This window comes from Dendropsophus ebraccatus, chromosome 4, assembly GCF_027789765.1.
Source record: "Dendropsophus ebraccatus isolate aDenEbr1 chromosome 4, aDenEbr1.pat, whole genome shotgun sequence".
NCBI lineage: Eukaryota > Metazoa > Chordata > Amphibia > Anura > Hylidae > Dendropsophus > Dendropsophus ebraccatus.
The window spans coordinates 66840401-66857052 of record NC_091457.1 but is presented as its reverse complement, the minus strand read 5'-3'; the positions used below and the strand labels follow the sequence as shown (position 1 = coordinate 66857052).

General features: G+C 41.7%; 1 protein-coding gene across 2 annotated transcripts in view; it reads right to left on the bottom strand.

The window, feature by feature from the left end:
• NLRC5 (NLR family CARD domain containing 5) overlaps positions 1-16652 on the bottom strand; it is a 106048-nt gene that overhangs the window by 14228 nt on the left and 75168 nt on the right. Inside the window, exons 35-41 of one of the 2 annotated variants that reach the window (XM_069966002.1) lie at positions 12682-12765; positions 12407-12490; positions 10115-10207; positions 9556-9639; positions 7440-7523; positions 3712-3795; positions 2614-2697 (exon numbers count right to left, since the gene is read on the bottom strand). In XM_069966002.1, the coding sequence (XP_069822103.1) occupies positions 2614-2697; positions 3712-3795; positions 7440-7523; positions 9556-9639; positions 10115-10207; positions 12407-12490; positions 12682-12765 (597 nt within the window). The remainder of the gene's footprint in view (positions 1-2613; positions 2698-3711; positions 3796-7439; positions 7524-9555; positions 9640-10114; positions 10208-12406; positions 12491-12681; positions 12766-16652) is intronic. The other variant, XM_069966003.1, reaches the window with a different exon arrangement.

Sequence of the window (16652 nt, the reverse complement as noted above, 5' to 3'; positions counted from 1 at the left end):
CATGATAAATTCCTTGAAAAATACCCGCTGACCATTAAAGAAAAATGGGAGGCTGACCTGGGTCCCCTCGAGGATGGTTTGTGGAAGGAGGTCTTGGAGATGACTCCTCAGTTGTCTATAGGGGAGCAGCACCGGTTGTCCCAGTTATATCTTCTACACAGGGTGTATAGAACCCCAGAGTTCTTACATAAAGTGGGGATCCGCTCTGACGCCCTGTGTCCTAGATGTCGGAGGGATGTGGGAGGGGTCTTGCACATGTTCTGGCGGTGCCCCAAATTGACACGGTACTGGCGTGAGGTTGCCTCCACTATTCACAAGGTATTTTCTATTTTACTAGAACAATCCCCCTTGGTATGTATTCTGGGCTATGTGGAAGACTTAAGTGTAACTGCCCCTGAGAAAATAGCTGTTGCCCGGATACTATATATGGCAAGGAAGTTGATTGCCCAATCCTGGCTTGACCAGGATCCCCCCACAATCTCGGCCCTCATTGCCAAGGTTAACTGGCTTATCGCCAACGACAAACATGCATACGAAAAACGAGATGCCATGAAAAAGTTCGAAAAAATATGGGCCCGTTGGCTAGACACTCCAGGCTTGGCACCATTGTCGCTCACAAGAGACAGGACCGCTCCTTCTGTGGTCTCCTGAGTTTGTTGTGCTATGTACGTAGTTTAGGCATAGCCTCTCTCCAACCGCCTCATGTCCTGTCAGTCCTCACGGATGGTCCAGACACTTTTTCTTTTCCTCTTGGACTACTTGTATTACACTGCTTTTTTTTATATACAAGAGGACATGCTGAATACTACAATGGGCGTTGCCAGTACTGTTTATGTATTGTTTGTGTTGTTGTTGTGCGGGGACTGGACACATGTGGTGTCCTTCTCTGCTGTTGTTCTTTATAAATGAAAAATAATTTAATAAAAATTACTTTGATTAAAAAAAAGGGGAGAGCAGAGGCGAGTGAGCCCTCCCATTAAAACTGATTGAAGGCAGAATTTGGAGCCAAGCCCTCAAGGGGGGGTTTCCCCACGGAATCTCAGCACCGATTCCATAGTGTGACCGGGGCCTTATAGAATTTAAATGTGCCGAGATCTCTATGGCACACTACAGATCTCTAAAAATTAGAGACAGGTCCTTAAATCTCTTGTCCTTCATGTGACTAAACCATATAAAGTTAGATGGTATCCACCTTTATCAGCAACAAATAATTACTAGTAGAAAAAGCCTTGGGGGTACTTAAATCAAATTTGCTTAACTAGTTAGTACTTGGCATGGAAAAAATTATGGAGACCCTGCAGTTTATATGGGGTTCAAGTGGTCATATGATGTTACTATCAGGTTAGGGTACACACAGGTAACACAGAGACAAGTGCAGCCCTGATGCTGTCCTACACCCACTGTCCCTGCCTGAGCTGAGTGTAAGTGCAGGCACATTATAGCAGGAATGGAGAGGATGGGAAACACAAGGGCTGAAAGAGACTGCAGAGAGCATGAAGGAATGAGCAGGACATATGTAGGCACATACATGCAGCTCTCTCTGTCCGGGGAGAGAGGGGTTACAGCTATGGAGAGATTACCTCCACAGTCCTGTCCCCTGATGCAAGCCCCAGCCTGAAGAAGATCTGCCATGATTTGGTAGATGAGGGAGACTTCCTGGGTCCAGTGCTGTAGACCCCGCTATGCAGACCATGCCCCTTCCCTACTCCCCCTCCCACACAGTACAGGGAGCTCTTAAAACCAAAGCAAAGCTCTTAAACCAAGGTACAATTTTGAAAAACTGTGAGCTTTTTTTTACAAAACACTCTCAATCCAAATTTCTCTTAAACCAAGGTACCACTGTATATGTATTTTAATCGGGATATGTATAATAAAGATTGTTATTGATTTTTCAAAAACTCTTGTGTGGCTCATGCGGGTTTTGTTTGGGGTTGTGTACTGATTCTTTAGGTTGAGCTTTATTGGTTTTGTGGTTTAGATGCAATATAATTGTTGGGATAGGACATGGAGAAGCAGTCCTAGCACAACCCTGCCCCTTGCATTTCGTCAGTCCGAGACATGCATGGGGCAGGGTTGTGTATTTTGGGGGCAGGGTTGTGTATTATGAGTATTTCTTACTTGTTTGGTGATACTACCATGCAATATTGTTTATGCATGGTTATTTATTTACCAGGACAACGATTTTGCACTTTATTACTTATATTCATGTTTTTCTGTGCTGAGTTGTTGAAGTCCTCACCATTCATATTGATGTACTGTTTATTATACATGGAAAAGGAGGTTTTATAATGCATCACACTGCATATATGCATGTTTGTGATTTATAAGGCAGGGAGGGACCATATAAACGAGATAAACTATAAACTGTTTAAAAACATGCCTGACTTTCCATTGCCTAATATCTGCCTTTGTGATACTGGAGACCCTATACATTAGTGCATAACGTCAGCAAATAATGAAAAAAGTCCTTTTGGAGACATTCCTCTTTGGGCTCTGCAAGTATATACAGTATTTATTCCCCCGGAATCCACTGAAGATCTGTTACACAGAATGCAAAGAAACTTTAAGAACTACGAAAACAGCTAGAGTTTCGCAAGCAAGAAAGGTACTTACTCAAGTTTCTTTAGAAATCTAAAACGTGGAAGTTGTTCTGCAAATTTCTGTAAGAATTGCTCCGTAAATGTGTTTTCTGACAAACTGCGTGAAACACATTAATATAATTATTATTATTATTATTATTATTATTATTATTATTATTAATCATAATATTAATAATAAATATAGTTAAAATACAGTACAAGCACAATATACAGACATTTGTGACAGCTGGGTCGGGGCCCATGAGTGAGCTGTGCTAAAGGTCACCCAGCTAACAGAATTTACATTAGAGTACAAGGCATTGGTGCAAGAACTGGATACACCTCTTTTTCCTCTTTGAGGTAAATAATACAGTATTGGGCTATCTTCAGACACAGTATTTTTGGTAAGTATTTTGGTCAGTATTTTGCAACCAAAACCCGGAGTGGATTGAAAGCACAGAAAGGCTAAGTTCTCACACTGTTGAAATTTAGTGGATGGCCGCCATTTAAAGCCAAATAATTACTTTTATTTTAAAGCAAAGGCCATTGTTTTGAAATAATTTGCCATTTAATGGCAGCCATCCACTAAAATACTGCTTCATAAAACAGCCTGTGATAAAGCTGGCACATTTGAAGGCCATGTTCTCACACTGGAAAATAAAGAAAAAATACAGCCGTAATTTTGAGGTTAAATACGTTTTAATTTCACTCAAAATTAAGACTGTACTCTCATATTTTTTACTGAAGACCGTCTACTCTAAGTTTGCACATAGAAAGTTTTAGTAAGTCTGGGCCATAAGCATTTAGCTTCATAAGGCTATGCTACCACCATGTCTTTTTTAATGAAAAAATGTCCTTTTTTTTTTTTTGACGGCCGTTAATAATGATCAAGATTATAAAAACAATGGCTGTTATTTCACCTAAAAAGACGTTGTGGGAACCTAGCCTAATACTGATTCATTACTACTGTATCTGTCTTTGTACAAGGTCTGAGAATAGTAATCTGTTGTATTACAACCATAATAGGCAGATGTGTCTAATATCTTTGGATTATGTAGCTCGCAGCAGTTTGCTTTGATCAGATTGCTAAATTATGTATTAGAAAATCGTGAACAGCATTTGTTGCATTTACCTGATGTCTTCTATTTGTTGACATGAGCCCAAAGCTTCCATAAGTGCACTTTCAGATTTCTCCCCCAAACCACAGGAGCGCAGACTATGTAAACACATTGTCATATAATAGTGAAAATTAGATGTCATCATACTGGATTATCACTGAAAAACATTTCTGCATGAAGAAAGACATCCTGCGGCAACAAAGACCCTGAAAACCAGACTTCAATGTTCTATGTGCCATAATATACACTGTAAGCCAACATTATGTACTTACGTAAACACCATAAGTGTACTACATACAAATTTTAATTTATCCATTACATTTCCATTTTACGCCCACACATCTAAGCACAAACACTCCATTCATAAAGTAGTACTGGTACATAATACACTAGATCCAAGTTACTCTGCCTTACCAGCTGCTACTGCAACAAAGTCTGACAGTATATACCGATTCTTGTAGTTCCAAAGCAACTTGTGAAGCATAGGGTATTATACACACTGCAGGCATGCGGTACCAATATGATTTTATTTTACTAAAAGCTCTCTACAAAAGAATATCTTAAAAACTACCGGGGAGCAATCCAAATCTCGGACCATCTAGGAAATTTATTCTCCTGCTATGTAGCAAAGAGGCTTTGTGCCCCCCAAAGGCCAAAGATTCTGGGCATGATTCTAATCTCTGAACCTAAAATTGTTAAAGCACATTATTCTGCCTATAATATAGTCATCATGCTCTTTATAATGAACATGCATGTTAGGGACTGGACCTACCTACAGGCATATTAGGCTCGTTCTTATAGGCAGTCCTGGAATAAGGGCACCAGCTAAAGAGGACATTTACATGTGATTAAAGTGAACAGTATGCATTTATATGTAAAGTGTGCATTCAAATATTTGTTTAAAAAATTCTATATATTGGGCATGAAGGGTCTGGTGATGCATGGGCCCCCCTTGATGTGGTTGTGGAATATTATAATAGGCTCTGCACTGATCTGCAAGTTTTCTGATTCAGAGATAGGTGTCATATACACACTGTGCCACATATGTGTACTACATGTTCTATTTAAGCACACCTGTCATCAATTGTATTAAAAAAATCCTGTACATGTCAGGAACCGGACAGCAGGACAAGACAAGACAGTGAGCCCTAAGCTCAGCCCCGACCACTGTCCTCTACCCATTTGCCACAATCCGCCCTAAAATGGCGGCGAGCAACTGGGCGTCAGTCCCTGCACTGGCTAGGTGGGACACAAGGACAAGACAGACAGACAAAACACAATAAAGAATGGTCGACAGTCCGGGTCACAACAATCGGGCAGCAAAAGTACAAAATCACAATCCAAAGGCAAGGTCAAAAAACAGGCAGTATGGTCAGGGGCAGGCAGCAAGCAGGAAAGGTCAGAAATACAAAGCAGAGTCAGAATAAACAGAGCAAGAATAGCAAACACAGAAACAGGCAGAGACAAGCTCAATACCCGGCCAAGATATCCCAGACTGAGGTAGTTATATAGGAGGCCAGGGTTCTGATCCAGAACATAATTGGACCATCCCCCTGAACTCCAAGCACAGACAGCTGAGAACAAAACAGATCCACTGGCAGGAAGACCTGTCAGTCACAGCAGAACCAAAACACAGATTAACCCTGACATGGCCAGACAGAACTCAGCAGGTGAAGTCGGGTGTGTCTCTCAAGGTGAGCAAATAACCAGTGTTCACACACTACAAAACAAAACACAGAAACAGAATGCAAGAAAATCAGCACCTTCTCGGCCGCACAGCATGAGCAAAGGGACGCATGACGCTCCGCAAAGATACCATCCTGACAGTACACTTGTATGATATCCAGTGGATATATAAGATTAGCTTCTTTTATAGTTTAAAGGCCCACTATTATCTATTATGGGTTCTCTGGTCATCATGTATATGTTACATTTGAAGCAGTAACGGGGAACAGATTGGAAAATGTCTTACTATTGAGATTACTGATATGATCGATAATGTACGTCAGATATATGCGCTGTAGTTTGTGTGTTATTGCCTCAGCTCCATCCTATTTCCCAGACAGGGTCAGACAACAATCAGGCAAAAAATACTCCAACTGATGAGATCATTGACCTTTATGGAGAGTTCTTGTGTAGCATAATGTGGAACAAGCATCCACAGTGCCTTCTCCTACTGCGGGTCAATAGCACCTCCTGCTGCACTGTTCCATTGCCTGGAGATTATAGTTGCTCAGTAGTGCACATGTGTATTTGTTGTACTGCAGACATTTGCCTTCCATAAAGGTCTAGGACCTCCATGATGAAGCCTTATATTCCCAAATGTGTCTACTTCTGCATAAAATTATGATGTAGCAGGTGCAACATAACCAGCTTTAAAGGGGTAAAGTACATGTAGCCTAATACTAAATACATTTTAAAGCAATAAACACCACTATGTTATATTCTTTGTACATGGTCTATACATATCTTAAAGAATGGCGAGGCACAGTGTTCTCTAGATGACTATATATTTAAATGACAGTCTTGATATAGCAGAGTTCAGCTTGTCTTCATGTTGGAATAATGAACGTTCAGTCCTTTTTTTTAATAAATTTCCAGCATTTTCTTAGCAGAAAGCATCCACAAACAGAATGAAACCTGCTAGATCAGTAGCATTAAAGGAGTATGCCATGTTTAATAAGCACATAAGCGCACTGTGCACGATTCACATGAATGCAATGTTGTGTAGCATTATTCTCTGTGAAAGATCTAAGCCACAATGACAGAAGCCTGGTGCTGGGTGCATTCTGCGCTTGGCAATAACATAGGTCAGCACACAGGATATTAGCTCTGGCATGCACAGCTAACAAAATAAAATGTTCTTTTCACTTGCTGCTAAAAAGGAAGTTGCTATAGCAACCTGTCAGTGCCTGTCTGTGTATACGCCTCACTGGTGATGTCATCAGATGCCCCAGGACTACAAGCCCATGAAATAAACAGCAGCTGACATGGGTGAGCTGTTAGGAAGTGTGTGGGTTACGTAAATAGTCCTGCAGTGGCACCCAGTACCACCACTGGACACCAGGGGTCACTGACAGCCCAGTGCTAAGTGGCAACTGTATCATGAAATAAAGCCCATCAACAACATTACATCTAAAAGGTATTTTGTGCATAACCTGGAATGAATGAATGTTAGTTTATTTGTGCTGATTAAAATAGCGTCACCAATACATTTCACTATGTCATACAGGATAAGAACTACTCTGAAACTTTTTGCAATGCTATTTTTTTCAACTACTGGGCATCAGCCAGAGTCCAAAGAAATAGTTGCAATTGTGTAGACAAAAGCTGTAAATTTAACCAGCTGTGCTACAAAAAGGCTCATTGCAGGCCTAATACCTTTGTATGTGCAACTACTTCATATAGCAGCGGACTGTTAGGTAGGAGATGCAAAGGATTCAAAGACAAGGACAAATGAAGGACGTATACAGCTAGAACTAAATAATGACAACTGGTCACCTACAAGTCACAGCAAAATCATGGCAGGACCACTATATGGAGTATTTTCCTAGTGACAATAAGGTTAGTTTATTGATATGACGTGATTATCGTATAATTTAGTCATGTTGCCCATATTTACTGCAGATTATTTTTATATTTAAAAGCAAATACTACCTTCCCCCGGCCCCTTAAACCTCTACTGTGAGATCTGGCAAACAGCTTATTTGATATATAAGTTGTACAAAATATTTCCACTTACTGCAGAACCTGTAAATGCTGGACTTGGGACAGAGCAGCAACTAAATGAAACGTGGCTTTGTCGTCGAAATTATTTCCAGATAAACTACAAAAAAGTTGAACACTTAGCAATTATAGCATTGATACACAAAATACTTTATCCAATACTCTTCTAGTCTGTGCACCAGCAAACAATAAATTGTTGACAAAAATGAAATGATTGTACATTACTGTGCAAAATAGTAAAGGTTTTTTTTACGGGCATAGGACATTTTTTGAAATGCAGTAGGAGTGCGTTTAAAATAAAAAATACATACAGTACTCATCTGCCTTAATCCCCCACAGCTGCCATTCTGGTGACCTTCTTAGCCAGTAATAGGCTACACAGCCTACGAATTTCCTTTACAAGCAAAAGTCATCAGAAGTGCGGGCCAACAGTGACAGGCGGACACTGGGAGACATCAAAACAACCGCTGGGGGTAGTCCTGTCCCCATTGCACCAAAACCCTTAATTAGCATATGGATTAAACTGCCAGTATCACGGAAACGGCACAAAGGAGGAAGGTAAAAAAAGTTATCTTCATCTTCAGCGCCCTGTGCACTATAGAGAGATATCAAAGAATTAGATTCTTCTAACCTGCTGATAGTTTCCCTTTAAAGGGAAAATAAAAGAAAATCAATTTTCCATCTAAACAGTGCTGCCCTGTACACATTCCTAACACCTGACAATAAAGTCTATGTTATTATGCCTTGTACGCCAAATATTTCATTAACCATTACAAAAATAGTGAGTTGGTTGGAGTTGGAGTTAGTTGTTGTCTGGAGTGAGTCTGACAGGGACACAACTAAGCAGCCCCAGTTTTTTCTTATGAGCAACAGAACCTTGTACATGCCAGGAACCTCTCTACAAAGTGCAGGGCAGTTAACTCAGCAGTCATAGGAACTGACCCCAGTGGAACAAAGGTACGGAAAGTCTATATATTCCATTGTGCAGTGCTGGAAAACCGCAAAGTATTGAAAGTTAGCTTAGCCCGATTAACAAGGCCTGGGGCTCATATTACCCACCTAGGACGGGTAGCCCGCAACTAGGGGGCAGAAGGTGGTTAGACTAGAGTTTATCTGTGAGTATGAGTATTCTTTATTTCTCTTCTACACACCTCTACTGTTCCAGGCAGTGTACACTTCTACATTGGACAAGGACCCTCAGGCAACCCCTATCCTCTACTCTCTCTACTGCAAAGCTCTTTCTTCTCCAAAGCACCTTATCACTGCTAGTCACTCGCAAGATTGTATTGTTTTTTTTTGTATTGCACTGGGCTTTATTCCTACCAAAGTAGTTTCCTGGTATTAGACTCTCGAGTAAACTGTTCTGTTTTTTTAAAGCCTTGGACTTTGGCTTATTCCTTATGCACCCGCACCTACACACAGCTTTACACTTGGGTTGACCTTTTCTCACTGTGCTGCTGTAGTGCCAAACTGTCTGGGGTGGATCCTACACCACTTCAGGCTAACGTAGCAAGTCCCCAAGTGACCCTAGACCCACTCAGCTACCACACCATTGTAACAGCTGACCCGGCAGGGGGAGACCACCAAAACTCCCCTTAGGCACTGCACGCCACATAAGTAGGGGTTGCTAAGGTATCACTGAATCTTAAACAACAATATTGAGGCTTCCACTTTCTTATACACTTCTGTGCTCCATACTGAGGCACTATATGGACATGGTATTGATGATATTATCTGGCTGCTATATGGTGATATGTGGACTATTTAGCAATATATGGTGATTCTGCTTGTACTGTACCACTAAAAAAATTGGGATAAATATTAGCAAACCTTACTTCAAAATGATTATTTACCTTCACACTTATTACTACTAAATTAACAGATGATATACATTACAATAAGCAATAACAGAACCGATGTGGCACTACTGATCCAGGGACAAAAGAAAGAAATGTGTGGGGCTTGTTTCACCCACTGATGTTTGTCTGGCCTCCCTTTCTGTATGGGTCTCAAGGTATGCCATTGTGTGTAGGTGTGTTATCTACTAAATGTGGACCAAATGAAGAAAAGGCAGTAATGTGAGCATCACTAAATCAATTAATGACAGGAGTAATATAAGCCCACATACTTACATTAGTGACCTCAGTGACAACATCTGTGGAAGTGCTTTACACAGAACTAAGAGAGAGTCATCATCCAGTGACATATTCTGTAAGCTGGCCAATAGAGAAAACGTTATAAATATTATGTTAGGTATTCCCAGTGCACAAGCCCCTTTTACGCAGGCTGATAATAGGGCAATTGACCTTTCCTATTAATAATCAGTCTGTGTGAAAGGGCCAGTGATCAGCCAATAAAGCAAATGCAAACGTTCATCGGCTGACTGAATTGAGCGGCCAGTTAAAAGTATCACTAATGGCCGCACATTACCATAATAACAACAAATTTAAATGGACACACAATTGGGCCTTTTTAAAGGCTTTCCAAGAGAGCACCAAACTGGGCAACCCAAGCTTGTATGCTCCTGCCGATCGGGCAGTGTAAAAGGGCCCTGGGTCATATAAGATCTCCTTATACACATGCCTTATAATCTTACTTCCCTAGATAACGGATGTTAGACAGCAGCTGCCTCATACACATTAGATATCAGCAAATCAGCATACTAATGTACATCTTACTCTGTTTTCTTACTTTATCTCTTGTAGATCAGGACATTTGGATAATTCTGCAATAAACTGTCTTCTGTCTTCTGAATTTGTCTTTTGAAAGTTACAGCCACATACACTGAAAAAATATATTTATTACTGGATTATTTGATGGGCTTACAGCATAAGGCTATGTTCACACTACGTATGAGACCGGCCGTTCCGTGACTCTGGCCGGGTCACAGAACGGCCGGTCTCAGCCCGGATCATCAGGGCCGGTACTTAAGTATCAGCCGGATGATCTTTCCTCCGTGGAGCTCTGATGCGGGCGCATCAGCGCGCGCCCGCATCAGAGCTTCCCATAGCACAGAGTGAAGCAAGTGGCTGGAGCCACTCTCTTCACTGTGTGAACTGACAGGTCTTTCTGCGGGCGGAATTCATTGAATTCCGTCCGCAAATAATGGACCTGTCAGTTGTTTGCGGCGCCGTATGGGAACCGGCCGGAGCGCACACGATGTGTGTACGCTCCGGCAGGGATCCCATAGCAAATAATGCTATGTTCCACCCCGCAAATCTACGGCTGTAGTTCTGCGGCGAGAACTACGGCCGTAGATTTATGTAGTGTGAACATAGCCTTTCTGTGATTTGAGATGCCAAAGACATGCCACAGTTTTGATCAGTTGAGGGGTTCAGAGACTCACTGATCATTAGAATGAGCGGCTCGCTGCTTCCCTTGTCTCACTGTTGGAGACAGGCTCCACAGACTTACTATAACATCAGTCTCCAGCAGTGAACTTAGGAGGGAAACATTCAACTGAGTGGTTCTCACTGATCATTCTAATGATCAGTGGGGGTTCATTCTGAACACCCAGACTGCGACCAACCAAAAGTGTTGACTTGTGTCTTTGACATCTTGAAGAATGGTAGACTTCCACAGCATCCTTGAATGCTGTGCTGTGGATGCTGTGGGCGTCTATTTTTTAAATATTGTTCCTGTGTCCACATTGGAATTGTGAAATTGACTACTTATCTGGGTGCTGTTGGATGTCAAACTTTTTTTAAATGACACTGAGAACTCCGGGCACGGATATTTCTTTTAAAACTGCCCGGGAGGGGGTGGGTAAAAAACAACAACATGCACTTACCTCCCTAGCTTTAGCGCTTGTGTCTGCTGTTCTCCTTTCCGGTCCAGAGGTCCCCAGCTGCTTCCTGGTCTAGAGAGCGGCCTTGGGAATTGACATTCCAAGTCCGCTTAGCCAGTCATTGGCTGTAGTGGTGTACTACCTCTGCTGCTGACTAACTGAACGGACTTGATACATTATATATCAGGTCCCCACTCAGACCTAGAAGGGATCGAAGACCGGTGCAAAGGACAGCCGACACCAGCGCTGGAGCTGGGGAGGTAAGTGCATGTTGTTTTCTTCACCCACCCCCTCCCCAGCAATGCCTGTGCCTGGAATTCTCCTTTAAAGCATATTAATTTGAGATGAAGTTGTACATGGTCTTTCACAGCCTATATAGTTATGGATATATCTGGTTTGGTGTATGTTGGAGCTTAGTTCTCTAGAGTTTGAACAGAATACACTACATGACCTATTTCTCTTGATGTTGTCACATATAAACCAAGTAAGATTGTATTTTAGACCATTGTGGTCCACACCCAGTACATTCTTGACCAGTTTAGACCAAAACTTCTGTCATCAAGACTTGTCTATGCCCATTATTTCATTGTTAATATAACAGGACACTCAATACAATGAGTTATAGGAGAAGGGGACAGTAAGAAACAAGTCTTATTAAATATTGAACATACCAATAAAAGAAAAGAGGAGCAACAATTAAAAGGGTATTCCCATCTTAAAATAGATCTTGTGGCTATGGGATAAGTAGGCAATTAGACAGGGTCCAACTGCTGGGGCGCCCCTTGATCTCAAGACTGGGATCCCTGTTCTTGAGATCATAAGAGGCCCTTGATCAGCAAGTTTTTCCCTGGCAATGATGGATAACTTTTTAAGTTTTCCTTTAAGGCAGGACATTCTGGAGAAACAGTTGAGAAACGGTTTATTCATAGGAACCAGTCGCTTCATGGTACAATGGTTCAAAAGAATATTCTTTCATTTATATAGTGTTGTGATATTTACAACTGGCCAGATACCACACAAGTAAAAGGTCAAGTAAGAAAAATAAATGAATAAACAATGACGCAAAGTTATAGGACATAAAACAGGACCTTATTATATACCCTCCCATAACAGCAAAATGAGAAGATCCAAGACAAACTCCAGCAACTACCTTTATGTTTCCAACATTATAATCTATTGTCTATTTTTAAACTTACTTTATTCCATGGAGATTCCTCTTCTGTGCCAGTAACTGTGTTAGATATTTTACTCCCTTTACACCAATATCATTATTGGACAAACTGAGGAGCAAAGATAAGTGAGTATTAAAAAAAAGAGATAACAATTTACACATTCTCATGAATGAATGTGTAACGTATGCCAGTCTGACCCTAGGGTGCATTCAGACCCCTTATTGAATCATTGTAATGCTCATACAAGTTTTATTGACTACCTATCAACAGATTCAAAACTAGAGATTGATAGCACTTACTCAATTTCTTGGACTGATTTGCAGTGCGTCAGGCTTTCTATGAGATGCATCAGACTTCCATGGGACATGTTTACAGATGCCAATCTGTTATAAATCATAAAAAAAAGATAAAAATCAGAACATTACATTACAAGGGTCATGATGCTATAGGCACTATATGTGACACAATAATGTGTCTCCATATAGCACCTGAATAAATGCAACATAATTCCAATTTATTCTGTATGAATTTAGAGGCTTACAGAGTTACAGTATGGCCCTGTTCACTGGCTATTGCTACCACCAAAAACCAACATACTCAAAAAGGAGGACTCAGTAATTGTTAAAATCCCTCATTCAATCCCTTTAAGGGTAGGTTTCCTTCAGTCTTTACTTGCTAATTTTGGAGAGGCAGAGCCCTGTGGCTTACACCACCCATGAGGAAGAGAGCTGGGAGCACCTGCCTGCCTACAGCAGCTGTATAGGCTGAATCTATATTACGTACAGCCTCACTTTCACACTCTTTGTGGACAAAAATAAAACAAATTACATAAATGTCCTAGCACTCTATTAGGGAATTTTTTAGGGGGGGGGGGGGGGGGGCGGTCTATTTTTGCAGCCTTAGGCTCCGTTGACACTATGTATATTTCAGTCAGTATATTTCAGTCAGTATTGCAACCAAAACCAGGAGTGGATTAAAAACACAGAAAGGATCTGTTCACACAACGTTGAAATTGAGTGGATGGCCGCCATATAACAGTAAATAACGACCATTATTTCAATATAACAGCCTTTGTTCTAAAATAACAGCAAATATTTGCCATTAAATGGCAGCCATCCACTCAATTTCAACATTGTGTGAACAGATCCTTTCTGTGTTTTTAATCCACTCCTGGTTTTGGTTGCAATACTGACTGAAATATACTGACTGAAATATACATATACTGACTGAAATACGTAGTGTGAACGCAGCCTAAGGCTTGTATGATGCCTACAAGTAGTGTCATCTTGAGCAGGGCTGGTCTTAGACTAAATGTGGCCCTGGGCAAAGTTGAAGGTGGGTCCCCAAATGCTGATATATTGTAGCAACAATTTAAGGTCCCCATACACTTTAGTCAGGGGTACCCGCTGCTCGTGGCAGGTTAGGGTATTATATGGTCTGATACTCTGGATAAGTTAGCACTAATCTAGCAGATATTGCTTTCAGAACCTATAGGACAGCTAAATTATTGTGCAGCAAGGGCTGCATGGACATCATTAACAATTTCCATGCAGCCCTCGCTGTATATAGTAAATAATAAAGCTATTACTTACCTGATCATATCCCCTGGTGTTCTCAGGACTTGTCCATGTTATACCCTGGTCAGCGCAGCTGCAGCTCTCACTTCTGGTCCCATCTCTGAAGTGACTGGGCAATCACTGGCCTGTTACTTCTGAGACAGGACCAGAAGTGAGAGCTGCAGCTGCTGTGACCAGGGTATCGCACAGACAAGGCCTGAGGACACCGGGGAATGTGATCAGTTAAGTAAAAGCTTTATTATTTTATACCCCCATTTATCAGCCATTGGCCATGCTACCTAATACATGTAGCGATGTGTGGCTGGCAGCTGAGGATCGGCTCTTTAGCTGATTGTTGACTTTATTACATGAAGGATATCGGCCTGATTTGGACAACTATTGTTAGGGCTCTTAGTCACAGTCAGTCAGTTCAGAAGGTTACATGCCAGGACTGCTGCTAGTGTTGTTAAAGACTTGCGACATGGAGAGAAAGGAGCTGCTGCACCTCACACCTATGGCTGATACTAATGCCGGTAGGCTATGTTTGAAAACCAACGCCAGGATGTTGATATATAATTTGATCAAACCATATTGCCCCATGTACCACGTGCCTGTCTCCTGGTTCACATGGGTCCCTACGCTAACTCAACACTGTGTCGGTCAGTTGTAAAAGACTCACACAAAAAATGTTTATATCCAATGTTTAAAAAATATATATATTGCTACATCAGGACCAAATGTAACCGTCATACTGTGACTGAAGAAAACACGCATAAAGAACAATAATATTACCTCTCCATGACCAACACATAATGACCCCAAAACACCAATATTACCACCATAGAGTGAGCACCACATAACGACTCTATACATACTATATACAGACCAATATTACTGACAGAGTGACCACTGCATAATGACTCTATATACAGACTATATATAGACCAATATTATCGCCATACAGTGACTGCCGCATAATGACACTATATACAGACCAATATTACTGACAGAGTGACCACTGCATAATGACTCTATATACAGACTATATATAGACCAATATTATCGCCATACAGTGACTGCCGCATAATGACACTATATACAGACCAATATTACTGACAGAGTGACCACTGCATAATGACTCTATATACAGACTATATATAGACCAATATTATCGCCATACAGTGACTGCCGCATAATGACACTATATACAGACCAATATTACTACCATAGAGTGACCCCCACATAATGACTATATAAACTATATGCAGAACAATATTACCGCCATAGCGTGACCACTACATAATGACTGAATACCACCTTATTTTTCCTGAATAAAAAACAAAATTACCTTAGTGACATCATCATACACTACTCATGGGAGCTGCAGCCAATTACTGACCTCAGTGGTCACCTGCAGCAATTACATAGGACTGATGAGGCCAGAGAATGGCTGCAGCTTCTATGCAGTTGAGGGTACAAACACATGTACAGTATCTGCAGCAGATTTTACGCTTCGAGTTCACAACGAAATCCGCTCTGGGTACCTGCCTATTCACTTCAAAGGGATGACATACTCACAGCCGGATTGTCATCCCGCTGCGAGCATGTCAAAGTCAGTGCCATTAACCCCCGCAGCCTGGATACCTTCCCATTCACTTCACCTGCCCCACCGCAGCACACTTATTGGCTGAGCGCTGGGAGACGCTGGGAGCCCCTGAAGCAAGCCGGAGCAGGGACCCAGTAAAGTATGTTCTTGGGCCACGGGGGTTAATGTCACTGACTTTGACATACTCGCAGCGGGAGTCCCGCTGTGAGTATGTCATCCCTTTGAAGTGAATGGGCAGATATCCGTAGCAAATTTTGCTGCGAACTCAGGGTATGTGCACACTGAGCAATTCTTGAGGAATTGTAGCTGAAAGATTTCAAGCAGAAGTGACACTGTCACCCCCATTTTGCATTCTGACATCTGTACACAGGTATAATGGGTAAATTTAGCGGTTTTCATACCTTATTTTATATCTTACAGCATGGTGCTTGTTGAAGTAAAAAGTAATCTTTTATCAACTGCAGATTGTGTTAAGTGGGTGTTGCCTCGCGGCATCAGCGCCACTTAGCCCCGCCCACCGCACCACCATTGGCCCCCTTGACGCCCATTGGTGGGCCGACCTAGAGGGGGTGGGGCCAAGACCTTTAGGCCAGCCTGTTCCAATGGCCGACGAGGAGGCGGGGCCAATGGTTGTGCGGTGGGCGAGGCCCCGCCCACTTAACACAATCTGCCGTTGATAAAAGATCACTTTTTACTTGGACAAGCACCATGACGTATGATATAAAATAAGGTCTGAAAACCGCAAAATTTACCTTTTATACCTGTGTAGAGATGTCAGAATGCACAAAGGGGGTGACAGTGTCACTTTAATTCCCCCATTGACTTCTATAGGATTCCTCTAGCAGATCTACAGCAGAAAATTCTGCTCGGAAATTCTGCAGTGTGAACAACAGAGCAGAAAACCCATTAAACACAATGGGACTTTACTCTGTACATATTTTACGGGAGGAATTTCAAGCTGAAATTCCTCTTTAATTCCTCACCTAATTCCTCGCCTAATTCCTGTGCACATACCCTCACAGGGTAAAATCTGCTGCGGATACAATACGTGTTTATACCCTTATAGCGACTTCACATGAACACTTCTGCCACTGCTGAGACAGCAGTG